Here is a 16,388-nt window from a genome sequence, read left to right as displayed (position 1 = left end):
TGGCTGTTCTATGCATTTTGTTTCAAGAATTGTGAATGAAAGTGTTTAGCAATTAGTCATCAATTGCCTTATATATGCAGCCCACCAATGCTACGCGTGTCCCACTATGACATGGACCAATCAGATTTGGCCATGTTGTAGTGGGGTCCATTAGCACTCTAATTAGTTTAACTAACCATTAATCACCACTTAATAATTTAATCATGGTTAATTAATCCCTAATCTCCACTAATTGAAATTTACAAACAAGTCGTGCACTTATTAAAAATCGGGATTAAAAGTCCTTGTCTCATATCTCAACATTAATCTTATCCTTAAACTTATTTACGAATAATCCAACGTACAAAAATATGAGATATAACAAAAATTAAAAAAAAAGTTTTTTTTTTCAAAAACTTTTAAAATTGTTTTTTGGCGGGGGAGGGGTGGGAGTCTTAGAAAACCTAAATAAAAAAAATCAAAACTTTTTAAAAAAATTATTGCGGCGGACCCAGGGAGGTGTAAAATACCAAATAAAAAGAAAATTAACCTTTTTTATTCAAAAATAATTTTGGAGGGGGGTGGGGCGGGTTGGTGGTGTAGAAAACCCAAAAAAAATCGAAAAAACTTTTAAAAACAAAATTAGGGGGGCCTGGGTGGGGTGTAATAATGTCCAAATCCACTCCTCCAAGAGAAAGTGTACACAGTCGTTGCAATTAATTTACCCAATTATGAGTCGGGGTCGATCTCATAGGGAACAATAAACTAGGCGATTTAAACAAGTAAGGAATTATCACCGACTACGCTAAGCCAAGCACTTTTTCAATATTTGGTTTTTATTTTAACAACTAACAAAGATAAAACAAACTAGAAACCGAGTAAAATGATCAATGACCACAAGTATGGATACAAAGGAAATTATGCTCAAATAACGATCCAATGCATTTCACCATTTTACAACTATGAGTGAGTTTATGCTAATTAGATTATGATCCCTAAAATCTCATCAAAAGTCTCTCGACCAAATCAATGAATTTAACTCTAAGCTTTCTCAAGCCTTAGAGTGTGATATTAAACACAATCAATATAATTTCAAGTAACTTTCCTATCTCTAGCTCAAGTTATTAGCTGGATTTTAAAGCCCCAAATTCTTGTTAATTAATCTTTTCCAACTTCAATCTTCCTCTTTTGAGCTCAAATCGAAGTAAACGAGCGGGTCTTAGGGTTAGATAATCCCTTAAGAAACATTAAAGAATAAGATTAATTAAAACAACATTAACTCACTTCATTAGCAATAAAAATCATTCATTACTTAAGCAAAGCAAGAGTTTCATCCAACACTTTAATCGTAGAATATTTTCATAAAAAAGATTCAAGTGGAGAAAATAAATACTACACACTTAGATATTCATTACAAAGTAAGCAATTAAAGAAATGGAGGAAAGTTTAAGAAGGTTCTCAATTCAATTCTTCTAATCTTCAACCCCAAAGTGTGGAGCAAAACCCTAGCCTCCAAGACTTGTGTTTTTGTGCCAAAGATGACAATATTTTCCCTCTTATCTTCCTTTTATAGTACCACAATTTTCCCAATCAAAATTAGAACAAAATAGCCACCGATTTTCGGAATTGCAGATCTGGCCAGTTTTTGCAGATTTAGCTACTTTTTTCGTTTTCTTTAATTTGACCTCTTTTTGACTTGTTTTCACTTGGCTTCTTTTTCGATCACTTCTAAATCATATAAACCTGTAAAATAGGAATAAAGGACATTAAATGCACTATTTTCTCAATCAAACATTGCAAAAGTCTAAGCTTAAAAAAGAAATAAATTGGTAAAATACCAACTTATTAAACCTACAAACTTAAACTATTGCTTGTCTTCAAGCAAATCAAATCATACAGTTTCCTTCAAAGAACTCCATTCAAACGTGCACCAACATCATACCAAGTCAAAAAGTTTACTTAAGCACAAACACATGACTTTAATTGGTACCTCTAATTTATCCAAAACATATGAATCACCAACTTCTTTTCAAAAACTTCATTTTCATTTCAAGTGCTCAAACACCAAGTTAATCAAAGTCATAATCAAGTCATGACACTAAAGCTTCAAAATTTGACTCATTATCACAAAACAACTTTCTCTTGTTCATTCCTTTCAATTGGAAAATGGAACAAATCAACAACTCAAATTCTCATGTGCCCTCACAATCAAAAGAGAATCTCAACTCGCAAAATGCAATTTAAAACATAAATGGGATATCAAATGGAAAGAATTAACTCTCTCTCACAAAGATGTTCAAATGCACACAAGTAGTACCATAAGCTTTCCCTTCATGTATTTCTCCACTAATATAGACACACTTGGTTCAAAATCAATTAGGACTTAAAGGGTTGTAATGTAGGTTTTTGGTTAAGGTAGGGCATAATTTGGGTAAGAGTGACTCAAAACCTCCCTAAGCACTACAATCTGCAACAATCAAAGCACATTTCCTTTCAAACTTTTCCACCCTTTTCTTCATTTTTCATTTCAGCAACTGGTCTTCCTTTTATTCACAACTCCTTATTTTTCCTTCCTTTTTCATCTTTCTTAATTTTTTTTTTGTTGTTTTTCAAAAAAGAAGGAAGGTTCTACTTCTTCTTTTTTTCCTAACCCTTTCACCTTTTATGCAACTTCCACATCACAACTCTTCCAACTGTCACCCCCAAACTTAGGCTTTTAGCCTATGTTTACACTTTCAAAGCTCTTAGGGAGGTGGGATGCCAAAAGATAGATCAATAAAGAATAAAAGATTACAGCTTGTAACATGGTTGTCAAAAAAAAAAGGTTAAGGCTCAAAAGGGGTTGACTAGGGAAAATATGCAAAGGTAGGAAATTGAAGGAAAAAACGATGCAAAGAAGGCCTAACATCATTTTTCAAACCAAGCTAGTCTAGGATTTATCCTTGAAACACATTTCGGGCAAGTTCTAGACTACAAATAATGCAAAAGAACTCACAAAGATCTCATCACACATGGCACATGAAAACCTAAGTAAAATATGTATCCAAAACCCAATTGAAACAAATGAATTCAAACAAAGTCACTTATAGTCTAAAGAAACCATTTAGTGAACAAAAAAGCCAAATATTGAATCTAAAAGTCACAACACGAATCCTTACTACAATCATTTTTCTTTTTCAAAAATCAAGAATTCATATGCCAAGGTTTAAATAAGTTGATACCAAGCAAGACAAAAATTAACCAAGGGCCAAAAAATCACATCCAAACACCATTTCTACAACTAAAAAAAAAAATTAACTAACAAAACTAAAGAAACTAGTATGAAAACAAAACAACAAAAGTGACTAATTCACAACTACATCAATAATTTAAGCCCGGAAAGGGCACACAGTATCCATACATTAACCATAAGCCCGACAAGTGCATAAGTGAAGCATAAATATGAAAATAAAGTGTACTCCCAAATGCCACCCCAGCTAAAAATGTTGCATTGTCCTTAACACAACTGAAGAAACTAAAGCTCAAGTTACGAGGGACTCCCTGATGTAGACACCCAATTTTGGCTCATCCTGCTTGAAATTAACGTCTCAGCACAAAATGCAAATTTTTACATATTTTTAAAATTTTAATACGATTTATTGATAATTATCATTAATTATGCAAAGTTTAGGATTTTTATCAATTTATTTTCATTTGAATTAATTTCAGTAATCATTACTTTTTCAGAGTCACCTGTACAGACACAATACAGCACTGTAATCTTATTTCAATGAATGTTCAGTTTTTAATTCTTTGCAGCACAGTACATTTTTCAAGTATCAATCACATTTTTTTTTTGGTAACTAAAATATTTTATTACCAAAGTGATCATATCATTACAGCTCAGAGAAACTGGGACCATGGCAGGTCTCAGTTCACCCACTTTGCCTCTCTACTAGCATAACTATCAGCTCCTATACAGTAACTAGGGGTAAAAATTTAGTAATCTAAGCTGATTGTACATCTTTAAGCATCTATTTCCTTTATGGTGAATCTCTTGAACCAGCATCCTGCATATTTGCTCAGGTCTCCTGCACTTCGTGTCAAATACACATGAGTTTCGTTCTTGCCAAATGTGATAGACAGCCGCAGCCAATGTCATGCGATATATTTCTTCCTGCACGCTATTCCCACTTGCCCGTTGGGTCACCCATTGTAGCTCTTGTGAACAGCCCATTACACATCTTCGAATGCCTAACCAGTTCAATATTTTACTCCATACTATTGTGGAGTACTTACAACCGAAGAATAAATGTTCAATGGATTCATCTACACACTCACACAATGGGCAGTTTCTCTCTGTAGTTTGTTTCCATTTGTATAGTCTATCCTTCATGTAAAGTCTACCATGAGCCATTAGAGTCAGATTAAACATCCATTTCGGATAACCATCGGTATTGCATACTAACCTCTTCCATTCAACTTCCTGTATGTCCCCTCTCAATTCATTGTATAACTTCTTTGTGGAAAATTTGATGAGGTTAGTGAATGTTTCATAGTTGTAGCCAATCTCCTCCAGGTGCTTCTTGGCTTTGAATATCTTTCTTATTACCCATGAAGCTTGTTTTGGTTCTACTGTCCATGCTGTGTTCCTCTTGATATAGTAGCAGTAGATCCATTTTATCCATAGGTTGTCTTTTTTCTGGCATAGGCTCTAGAGATGCTTGCTAATTGCTGCCCTATTCCATACATTTATGTCCACTACATTGAATCCACCCGCTGATCTTGGCATTCAAACTCTATCCCATGCTAACAGTGCTTTTTTGGTGATACTATTACTGCCACTCCATAGGTAGCTCCTAAGCACTGACTCTATCATTCTGGTAATCTTCTTCGGGAGGATAAAGATTTGCCCCCAAAATGTTTGTATGGAGAACAGAACACTCTTGATTAATTGTAATCTTCCAGCATATGATAGGAATCTTGCTGTCCATGAAGTAACTCTTCCTACCATCTTATCTAATAATGGCTGACATTGTGCGACTGAGATCCTTTTTGTACTTAGTGGTACTCCAAGGCATCTCACAGGTAGTTCTCCTTTCGGCATTCCTAGCTTAGCAAGTATCTCCTCCTGTACTTCACGAGGGACCCCTCCAAAGAAGATGGAGCTCTTTGCTTTATTAACCTTTAAGCCAGAGGCTTGTGAGAAGTCCGAGAAGCATTTATACATTAACCTCACGGAGCCCGTATCTCCCCTGCAAAATAGTAATAGATCGTCAGCAAAACCAAGTTGCACAATGTGCAGCTTTTCACATCTCGGATGGTAATTAAAATCAGGCACATCTCGGAGGGTCATGAGAGTCCTGTGTAGATAGTCCATCGCCAGTACAAACAAGAAGGGGGATAGAGGGCCCCCCTGCCTTAGCCCTTTACAAGCTGGAAATGGCATAGTAGGCTGTTCATTTATCAGAATGGAGTATGAGACTGTTTGACGCATTGCATGATCCATTTGACAAATACTCCGGGAAAAGCTAGACTGTCTAGTATCTGCTCCAGGAATTCCCATTCGATGGAATCATATGCCTTTTGCATATCTAATTTCATCATACACCTTGGAGAAACTCCGTTCCTGCCATATCCTTTAACCAGTTCATGGCTTAGGATAATGTTGTCAGTGATTACTCTACCAGGAACAAATGCAGATTGTGATTTATCCACTAGATACTCCATGACCTGTTGGAGTCTTCTAGTCAAGATCTTAGAGATAATCTTGTATAGGGTGGTGCAGCATGAGATGGGCCTGTATTCCTTTATGGTTGCTGGATTCTTAACTTTCGGTATTAGAGTAACTGATGTGCAATTTATAATTTTCAGCATACTAGAGGTTCTGAAGAATTCTAAAACAGCATCAGTCACGTCTTCTCCAATAATTGGCCATGCCTTCTTAAAGAAATAGGCATTCATACCATCACATCCCGGAGCCTTTGAGTCATCGATGTCCTTTAGGGCAAGCCATACTTCCTCTTTAGCAACTGGTTTGATCAATTCTCTCCGTTGTGTAGCATTTAGAATTGGACCAAGCTTTACTATGTTGGGGTTGATAGCAGGCAGTCTACTAGCGGATGAGCCTAGTAGTCTTTTGTAGAAAGTGAGGACCTCCAGTTCAATATCTTCCGCTATTAGTAAATTGTTCCCTTGTTCATTCATCAGTCTTCTGATTCCATTTGTGGCAGTTCTATTCTTCACTTGAGCAAAGAAGTAGGCTGAATTTGAATCCCCTATATTTAACCATTGGACTCTAGACTTTTTCTTGTATATGCTTTCCTCGATGTTTCCCCATTTTTCTAGTTCTTTCCTCAGATCAAGTTCTTGTTGGATGCTTGTAGTGTCATGTGGGATGTAAGCCCGCTGTTGTTGTACCTGCTTTAATTTAGACCGGATTTGCTCCAGCTTCTCTGACGTTTTCACAAATTCTTTAGCATTCAATCCTTTGAGCTCCATTTTGAGGGACTTTATTTTTTGCCATACTTGATTCATTTTCCCCTCAGTGGCAGTTTTGGACCACTCTTTTTTTACTATAGGCATGAACTGCTGGTGCTTAGCTAAACAGTTAAAGAATCTGAAAGGTTTCCTTCCACCTGGTGCTTCTCTATTTATCTGTATCTGTAGTGGTGTATGGTCTGAAAAGTAAGGCTCCATAAGGACAATTTGATGTGTAGGCATATGTGTCATCCACTCCGCATTAACTAGTCCCCAATCAATCCTGCTATATGTGTGATTATTTGTCCATGTATAGGCCCTCCCCGTAGTTGGCAGCACCATCATTCATGTATTGCTAACCATATCTCTGAAATCTCTCGTTTCCACATCCTGAACCTCTGCACCACATTGTCTGTCTTCTGTGTTCAGTAATGTGTTAAAGTCTCCCATGACAATCCATGGTCCTTGTTGAGAGCTATTTATTTGTTCAAGATTTGTCCAGAGTGGTTTCCTATTATGTATTGTGTGCAGCCCATATACTGCTGTTACTGAGACTGCGATATTTGATCTATAGAACCTGACCACACCATGGATGTACTGGGGGTCCATGTCAATCACTGAAAAATCCATGATATTTGGATCCCATATCACCCATACTCTACTCTTTGTACTCGGGTTGCTGTTTGATGTCCAGCACCATCCAGGAGCAATTTTCTTTATTACACTTGCTTCTTTTTGTTCCTTTACCCTATGCTCTATGACTGCTATTAATGTCATTTTATTCTTTCTAACAAACTCCTTCATCTCCTTTTGCTTGTGTGCTTTATTTAGTCCCCTCACATTCCAGGTTATTATCATACTGGATTTAGAATGGGGTTGTTTCCAACTTCTTGCTCCATATGACCCCTTTCATTTCCCCTTTCTGTGCTGCCACAGCTAGTTCCTGCAACATTAGCCATTTGAGTAACCAAGGGATTAAAAGCGTTTTGTATTTTTAACGCCATACTCCCTCTTGGGCTTTTGTTTGGAGATCTTGCCACAGCCTTATCTATCAGTTGTGCCCATTCTGTTTCTTGTATACACTCATCCCTTGATTTGTCATTCGGCCCAGTTCTTCCCTCCACTGTTTTCTGTTGAGTTACTACTTTCCCATTCATTTTCCATCGCTGCGACAGTTTTGCTTGCCTTCTATCGTATTGATTAGCTAGTTGAATTTTATTCCCCTTTTCTGCTTGCTTTCGTTTCTCAGCCTATTCAACCTGTTTGAGCTGACCTTCCTGAGCCCCTTGATTCTGCTGCCTGTTAGTCCTACATCAGTGGCCTACTTGCATACATGGGGCAGTATTCAGGTTCCCACTCATACTGTAGAGGCTGATCAAAAACCTTGCCAAATGGATCCTGGACTTTCACCACTCTAGGAAGAGGCTTCGTAATGTTCATTTCAACCAGTAGCCTAGCATAGGATATTCGAGCGATACTAGTGGTGCACTCGTCTGCATATATAGGATTTCCTAGTGTGCTGCCAATTTTGCTTAGGGACGACATACTCCAGCAGCTTAATGGCAGGTTTGGGAGCTTAAGCCATAGTGGTATTGAGCTTAAGACCTCCTCATGGATATTGAAATCCGGCGACCATGCTTTAACTATTGCAGGCCTATTATTTATTGTGTGGGGGCCCGAGTATAGGATCCCATCCCTTTCTTCCATTGTGTTGAATCGAATCACAAAATAGTCCTCGTTGTGGTAAAATACTTGTGGTTTCTGGGAGTACTTACCATTCGATGCAAGAAATCTGTCGATAACACCCATCGACGGTGAGTTTCCTATCACGTACAGCACCACTGATAACTTCCATTTCGCCACCTCTGTCTTTATATCCTCCATCTCTAATTTCGCAATTTTCACTCCATCTATAATTTCCGGTGCCACGAATTTTAGGTCCATGCCTCTAGCTGCCATCTTATTACCAGCAACAACAGTTGCCCATGTCTGTTCACCCGTTCTATTAGCTTGAGTTTGTGACTCATTCGTTGCGGGTCTCCCCTCCTCCAATTCCGTTGGTTTTCCTTTTTGTGGCAGAGTTCCTGTTGCCGCTATATTCCCCATTTCCACAATCTCTGCAGTTTGCTTAGGAACCCCCGTAGTCATCTCCGCCGTTGCTGGGTCCTATTCTGTGGCCACATCTGGGTCCATATGTTGAGGGTTGAACAACACCAATTTGGGATCTGGGATCTGGATCGGTAAGTTTTGCACACCCATCGATCTACCTCCCGTAATCTGAAGACTGTCTCCCTGCGTCGTGACTGGTGACTGCGGCATTTTCGTGGTGTTTTTCTTTACTCTTCCCCATCCCATAGTTACCGTCGGTGCCCGTTAGTCGGCTACTAACTTGCGCCGAGAGGGTTTAGAGAGAGAAGACGATTTTTTTTTCACATATTATTATTATTATTATTATTATTGAATATTAATACTTACATTTGTTTAAATGTAAAATAGTTATGCTTTAATACAATCCGTCAGTATCGGAAACCCGAAAGAGTTTATTGCAAGCACAATTAATTCAAAAATATTTAAAATTCACCTTGTGCAAATTATTGGTGATCAAATTACATTTTTTATTTTTACTCCCTAATATAAGAAAACATGTTTACTTTATTTTAGACCTATGAAAAGCCACTTTTAGCTTTTTTTATTTTATTTTATACGCATTTGCACACACCATAATTAGAAGAAATCAGAGTTTTCTTTAGCCTATCTTTTCTCTATGGACCCCACATATTTTCTTCTTTTTTACTTTTTCATCTTCTCCCTAAATTCACTCCTTTCCCCTTCATTTTTTGAGCGACGCAATCTCTTCTTTTTGGATTGGGCTCCTCTCCATTTCCCTTCTCTCTATTTTTTTCAAGTTCTACTTTGGATTAGAGACGCATGACATAGATTATAATTAATGACTAAAATTTAATTGACTAAAACAATTCCCTAACTATAATTTACATAATTAATAACTTATCTATAAATGTATTAAAAATATTTTCTCTCTCTTCCTATTTTAATATTCCATTTTTCTCAATTACGACAACTCTTTAATGCTGTTATTTTACAAAATATAGACAACTCTTTCAGAAATATACAATTACTAATTGAACAATGGGGTCTATATTATGTGAATTACTAAGCATCATAATTGAAAAAAATGAAAAATATCACCAATTGAATAATGAGATCTATTTCTGCATACGGAAAAAAATTAAGTGGGAAAATTAATCGGGTAAAAAAAAGATATTTCATTGCGTATGAAAAGTAAAATAGAAGGGAGAGAAAATATTTTTAATATATTTATGGATAAGTTATTAATTATGTAAATCATGGTTAGGATATTATTTTAGTCAATTAAATTTTAGCTATTAATTCTAGCTCATGCCATGTATCTCTAATTCAAGATAGAACTTGGGAAAATAGAGAGAAAGGAAATGAAGAGGAGCCCCTATTTTTCTACTCTCTGATCTTTCTCTCTGTCTTATCAACTTTTCTTTCCTATTTTATCTCACCTCTCACCCTCATTTTTCTCCCAACACACGTAGCCATACTCTTCCCTCTAAAAAATTAAAGAAACATCTCTTTTCTTCTCAAATCCTAGCAAACATAAATTTCAACCCAAAGCCCCATCCCAGCTTCATCTTTCTTTTACCAATCTCCCTAGCTATTTCGAGCACCACCAATCACTCCCATTCTTCAATTGATTTTACCGCACTACCAGTGGGGTTTTTGGATATGCTTTTCCATTTGTTAACAGCCTTCTTCCTCCTTCCATTTGTTATTGCAATTAGCCGAACTCCAGCAATCATTGTTGCTTTTTCTATATCTGTTTTTGCCATTGCTATTTCATTGCCTTTTTCTTGGGATACTTCAACATATTTGAACAAATACTACACTTTTGACCGATGAAGAAATTTCCGTCAATTTTCGAGATCACCCCTGCACATAAGACGGGTTCATTTTAAATAGCAATATATATTTATTATCGTTTCTTTAATCCATTTAGTAACATATTTATCCATTACTAACATTTTACTAAGCCTTATGCAGGTATTACGAGTTATTTTTCGAAGGCAACTCTCAAAGATCTTTTCGGATTCTCTATTTGTATTTATTTTTACGTTCTTAAAATTATACAAAGCATAAAATATAGTTAAACTTTACTTTTGGGGAGTCAGACGGTATTATTCATTTATGTTCTGCTTATGTGATTTAAAGTTCATTATGTGTTTTAAGAAAACTATTAGGCCACTATTTCAAAATGGAAGTTTACTTATGTTCTTTATTTATATCACATCATTCTTGTCAATATTTTTGACATGGAATTTTTTGTTTACTAAAATCATCCTTTTAAACCCTTTTTTTAACATTTGTACATACCCTTTTAACTTGCCAGATCTTTGGAAAACAAAAATCATTATATTCAATCATATTATACGTATACCCTCACTCATCAATCAATCACCAATTAGTTCTTTTAACTAATGTTAGTAGTCATTTAATTATACGTTTGTACTTCCCTGTAAATAACTTTTCTTATATTTTATTTATTTTGTCATTAAAGTCTTTCATTTAACGACTTATTCTTTCTCTTAGATCCATTTTTCATTCTTAAATGTATACAGAGCTAACAAGTATAGTGATATTTCTTTTTGGGGTGCAGAGCGATGATCATTATTATTTAGTTACTTGTTCACTGTTATTTCTCATAGCTAATATTCTTATAGTTACCACGTTTCGCTAGAGTTTTAATTTAGTAGCTTAGCATACTTAATAAATAGGTTGATTTACCTCAATATTTAGGTTTTAGAATGTACTCTCATAATTAATTGATTAGGTGTACATACTTAGCTAATTAAATTAGTTAACTCACCTTAAGTTGCAGAATAATTTCATGTCCATTCCTTATGCCTTTCACATACTCAAGCTATTAAGTTGCACATAAATTTTTTAAATGATTGTTTATATCACATATGTTTTAAATCTTTTTTTTTTTCATTCAAAAGCAAATCGTTCACTGTAAGGTAAATACCTTTATACTATATTCATTTAAAGCTAAAATTATTAGTCACTGTAATTGTGCATTTTATTTACTTGTAAATAATCACGTAATATGTATTTTTATACATATGCAAATACTTACACCTTTTACTACATAAACATTCATGTTAGTTATTCTTTAGTCTAAATTCTATTAATATGTTTGTAAATAATAATCAAGCCTTTTTACACATCCCTCGTATAGTTAATTGGTCCAGCCGGCAAGCACATTTGTGGATTCTGAAGGATGCTTAACACCTTCCCTTCGACATAATTTGAACTCTTACTTAGAATCTCACTTGGTTTCGTAGACTATTTTTAAGTTGCATACGTTAATAATTTATAAGCACCCTAGTATATCTTAAATGCTAGGTGACGACTCTGTACATAATCAATCCTTTTAGAGCCCATAGGTTGTAATTTGTTTAGCCTTGGTAAAAATAGGGTGCGACACCTGAAAAGATGTGTTACTGAGATCGAGCATAAGGTGAACCTGAAGCCATCTTGCATGAGAGTAATGTAAAAATCAGATTTCCACACAACTTTGAGATTTCAAACCAAAGCTCAAGTCATATTCACCAAATGAATGCACCACAACTTCAATTATTGTTTTAACCCATAGAATAAGCTCCTCAATTTCAGATATCATATTCAGCACTCTGAGGTGTTCATGCTACAGTCTCACCTTTCACAAAGATTACACACAAAGAACATCTTCAAATCAGAACCAAGAGACTATTTTACTGAACCAAGAGACTATTTTACTGAACCAAGAGAATAATTGAATTCATACTTCGTAGAAAATGTTACTTTTTGTTAATTCAAGCTTCCAATGGTACTGGCTATGTCATACAGAGGATGGCTAATGCAATGTTGCACAGGATTCCGGAAAATAGCACAGAAGAAGTGATTGAGGAAACACTCTTTAAGCACAAATTTCTACCCAATTCAGTGATGAAGCCAGCAATCTTTACCGTTAATTCAGATTTCGATTAAAGGAAAATTCACAGTAGCAAGTATAGAACAGAATGCCAAACTCCTCCCCCCATCTTAGATTATTAATTTGATGAAGTGGTCACAAAAATCAGTCAAGCTCTAAAGAAAATGTAATACTAGAAGCCAAAGTGAACTATTCTAACCAACTCTCAGTGCAACCAATTCTCTTCGTGCTTCAAGTTTTAACGAGGTTCCCGAACTCCCTCATGTACTCAATCACACACCAAAATTTACTTCTCCGCATCTCCTAATGTCGCATGGTTACTCAGACTTCACCAGCGCATTAATTTTCCTCTCAGACGATTCATCGAACACAGTTTGTGTGCATAATTGAGACACACTTCTTTGCAACCTTTAGGCAATTGAATTACCCTCCCACAAATGGTGGGAATTATAGTTCAATACAGAAGCAATACCAAACACCAACACTCATTTACAGAATCCAAAAAGTTCCGCAATTAAAGCCCATAATATTTACAATTTTGTCACAATTATTGCTCTAAGAGGGACAGGGGATAGGTCAGCAAGCGAGAGAGAGAAAGATGAGTTAAGAGAGGTGAAGAAGATGGTAACCTTACCTGATGCTGACGAGTGAAGAGGTGGCTGATCATTGGTGTGGAGTGAGCGTCGTGAGAGGGTAACCATCGGGGACATGGATGTTCTTTTGTTTTGGACGAGAGACAGTAGGGAATTCAGCCGTTGGGTTTCTTTTAAAATTAGTGAAAAGAACTTACCTGGTGTTGGCTGTTCACGTGTATGGACTGTTCTGTTGGCCTTTATTTTCATTTAGTTCAGGGCCATGATGCCTGTGTGTGTGCATCGCACATCAAATTTTCCTGCCCAGTTCTCTTTCTTTTAATGTTCTAGCTTTGAGTCTAGGAAATAAGAGCATGTGCTCTGAATAATTTTCGCCCCAACTTTAAATCAAAATTACGATGACGCTCAAGTGGCGGTGGTAGAAAAGCAAAGAGGCCAACTTTCGGGTGTCGTATCTTGCACTTTTAGGCCTTCAAGTGAGGTATGTCGGTTTGTCGTTTTGGCATGATAAACTTCAAAATGAAAACGCTTGGTTCTTCATCTCCAAAATCCTCCATAGGCTCGGTTAATTCAACTTTCATGTCATCAACCAAGCACAATGTTGAAAATTGGTTAGAATGTGGTCCAATACGCCCAACTTCCAAATTTGCCTCAACTTTGACATCCTCACCCAAAAATGAACTAGAGTCTTCCAAAACCATTTCATGAACTTTTTTATGCAACTCTAGTATCATTTCTTTAATCTCGGCATCTTGCATTATTTTTGGATTGGTCAGTTGACAATTCACCATTAGCTCTTGAAAATCAATCTTGACCTCTTCTTCAGTTGAAGCCATCTCAAAATTACATTCCATGGCTCTTTGATATTAAGCATCACATGCCTCAATCTTTGCATTCAATCCAGCCTCCAATTTCTGAATAGCAATTTCAATTAGCTCCACTTCTTGACTTTGCTCAACATGCATTTTTAGAGATTCTTCCATCATCTGTGAAATGCCTTCACGGTGATCCCCATAGACTCCAAGTTGTTGAGCTTGATTCATATGCCAATCTTGGCTCACAATTTCCACTTTTTCAAGTTCTTCATCGTGGTGAGAGCCATTCAAAGCTTGTAAAAATTCACCCATGAAGAAATTCATGTTTTGGACACTATCTTGTCTACTTTCAACACCCTTAAGTTGGTGAGCGTTATGAGCCTCAACCAATAATTTTATTTTATCCTCCAAGGTGTCAATAGCTTTGTCATTACAATTAATTGCTTGCCTCAAGTCCTCGAGTGCTAAGTTCAACTTTTTCTCTTTTTCAAGAATGGTCTTCAACATGAGCATTATCCTCTCATTTTCAGCATTTGAGACTTCTTCCACTTCCTTATCCCTATTATCATCAAAATCAAAAGTAGAATCGTCATAGTGGGGGTTCAGGGAAGGGAATGACAAATAAGCATAATTATCCCAATGACCATTTTGACCACCACACCTATCACAAATACTCCACTCATAGGATTGAGATTGTGCGCACAATCCTCTCCCGGGAGAATTCAAACAATTTTGCCATGAGTGTGGTCCTCCACAATAAGGACAAGGATCATCAAAGTATGAAAACTACCATCCGACCAATTTCCATTATATGATGTCATTTACAAAAAACTAAGAAAATAACTACACAAATATTCACAAGTTTGGATTAAAGCAAGTAAGCTTAAATCCCAAACCAACTCAAATACGCTAAATTATTCGCCGGCAACGGAAGCCAAAATTGATAACGTCCAAATTCACTCCTCAAAAGGAAAGTGTACACGGTCGTTGCAATATAATTTACCCAACTATGAGTCGGGATCGATCTCATAGGGAACAATATACTAGGCGATTTAAACAAGTAAGGAATTATCACTAACTACGCTAAGCCACACACTTTTTCAATATTTGATTTTTGTTTAACAACTATCAAAGATAAAACTAACTAGAAAGCGACTAAAATGATCAATGATCGCAAGTATGGATACAAAGGAAATTACGCTCAAGTAACGATCCAATGTATTTTGCCATTTTACAACTATGAGTGATTTTATGCTAATTAGAAAATGATTCCTAAAATCTCATCAAAAGTCTTTCGATCAAATCAATGAATTTCACTCAAAGCTTTCTCAAGCCTTAGAATGTGATATTAAGCACAATCAATATAATCTCAAGTAGCTTTTCTATCTCTAGCTCAAGTTATTAGATGGGTTTTAAAGCCCCAAATTCTTGTTAATTAATCTTTCTCAACCTCAATCTTCCTCTCTCGAGCTCAAATCGAAGTAAACGGGCGGGTCTTAGGGTTAGCTAATCCCTTAAGAAACATTAAACAACAAGATTAATTAAAATAACATTAACTCGCTTCATTAGCAATAAAAATCGATCATTTAGTACATAAACAAAACAAGAGTTTCATCCAACACTTTAATCATAGAATATTTCTATAAAGAAGATTCAAGTGAAGAAAATAAATACTACACACTTAGATATTCATTATGAAGCAAGGAAGGAGAAAAGTTTAAGAAGGTTCTCAACCCAATTCTTCTAATCTTCAACCCCAAAGTGTGGAGCAAAACCCTAGCCACCAAGACTTGTGTTTTTGTGCCAAAGATGATAATATTTTCTGTCTTATCTTCCTTATATAGTACCACAATTTTCCCAATCAAAATTAGAACAAAATAGCCACTGATTTTCGGAATTGCAGGGCTGGCCAGTTTTTTCATATTTAGCCACTTTTTTCGTTTTCTTCAATTTGACCTCTTTTCACTTGGTTTCTTTTTCGACCACTTCTAAATCATATAACCTGTAAAATAAGAATAAACCACATTAAATGCACTATTTTCTCAATTAAATATTGCAAAAGTCTAAGCTTAAAGAAGAAATAAGTTGGTAAAATACCAACTTATCAGGGTGGGAGAGGTGTGTGGTAGTTGTTGGGATTTTATGGTAGGGTGATTGGTGAAATGTCAATTATGGACTCCTTTCCCTACTTTGATTGGGGAAGTCATTTCCCCCATTTTTAAGAAACTTGTTTTCCTAAAGAAAATATTTTCCAAAATTTTTGATAAAACGAATATGAGAAAATTGAAAAACATTGTTTTCCTTCATATGCTCTTTTATTTTCACCCTTCCTCTCTTGCCTCAACATTTGATCTTTCTCTGTTTACTTTTCTTGATTTGAAAGAACAATAAATAGTGGACCGATAAGGTTATTCTCATTTCGTCAACTCGGACAGTGTTGTGCATGGAGCCAAGTAGGTACCATGATGATAATGTTTTGGGGTCAATTAGCACAATGCGACTATTTCGGGTGGTATTTAATTTTTG

General features: G+C 36.0%; 1 protein-coding gene across 1 annotated transcript; it reads right to left on the bottom strand.

Moving 5' to 3' along the window:
* Nucleotides 1-1,273: 1,273 nt before the first annotated feature.
* Nucleotides 1,274-14,625, bottom strand: LOC132600741 (uncharacterized). Its single transcript, XM_060314088.1, has 2 exons — nucleotides 13,089-14,625; nucleotides 1,274-1,722 (listed from the first exon to the last, which is right to left on the bottom strand). The coding sequence occupies exon 1, from the start codon at nucleotides 14,373-14,375 to the stop codon at nucleotides 13,914-13,916; it is 462 nt and encodes a 153-aa protein (XP_060170071.1). The 5' UTR covers nucleotides 14,376-14,625; the 3' UTR covers nucleotides 1,274-1,722; nucleotides 13,089-13,913.
* Between the last annotated feature and the right edge of the window lie 1,763 nt (nucleotides 14,626-16,388).

Source organism: Lycium barbarum, chromosome 6, assembly GCF_019175385.1.
Source record: "Lycium barbarum isolate Lr01 chromosome 6, ASM1917538v2, whole genome shotgun sequence".
Classification (NCBI taxonomy): domain Eukaryota; kingdom Viridiplantae; phylum Streptophyta; class Magnoliopsida; order Solanales; family Solanaceae; genus Lycium; species Lycium barbarum.
Note: the sequence above shows the minus strand (reverse complement) of the source record. Positions and strands in the feature narration are given on the sequence as shown.

Excerpts from the sequence above, each read along its gene's own strand:
- LOC132600741 (XM_060314088.1), bottom strand. The coding sequence starts at position 14,375 with ATGCTCATGTTGAAGACCATTCTTGAAAAAGAGAAAAAGTTGAACTTA.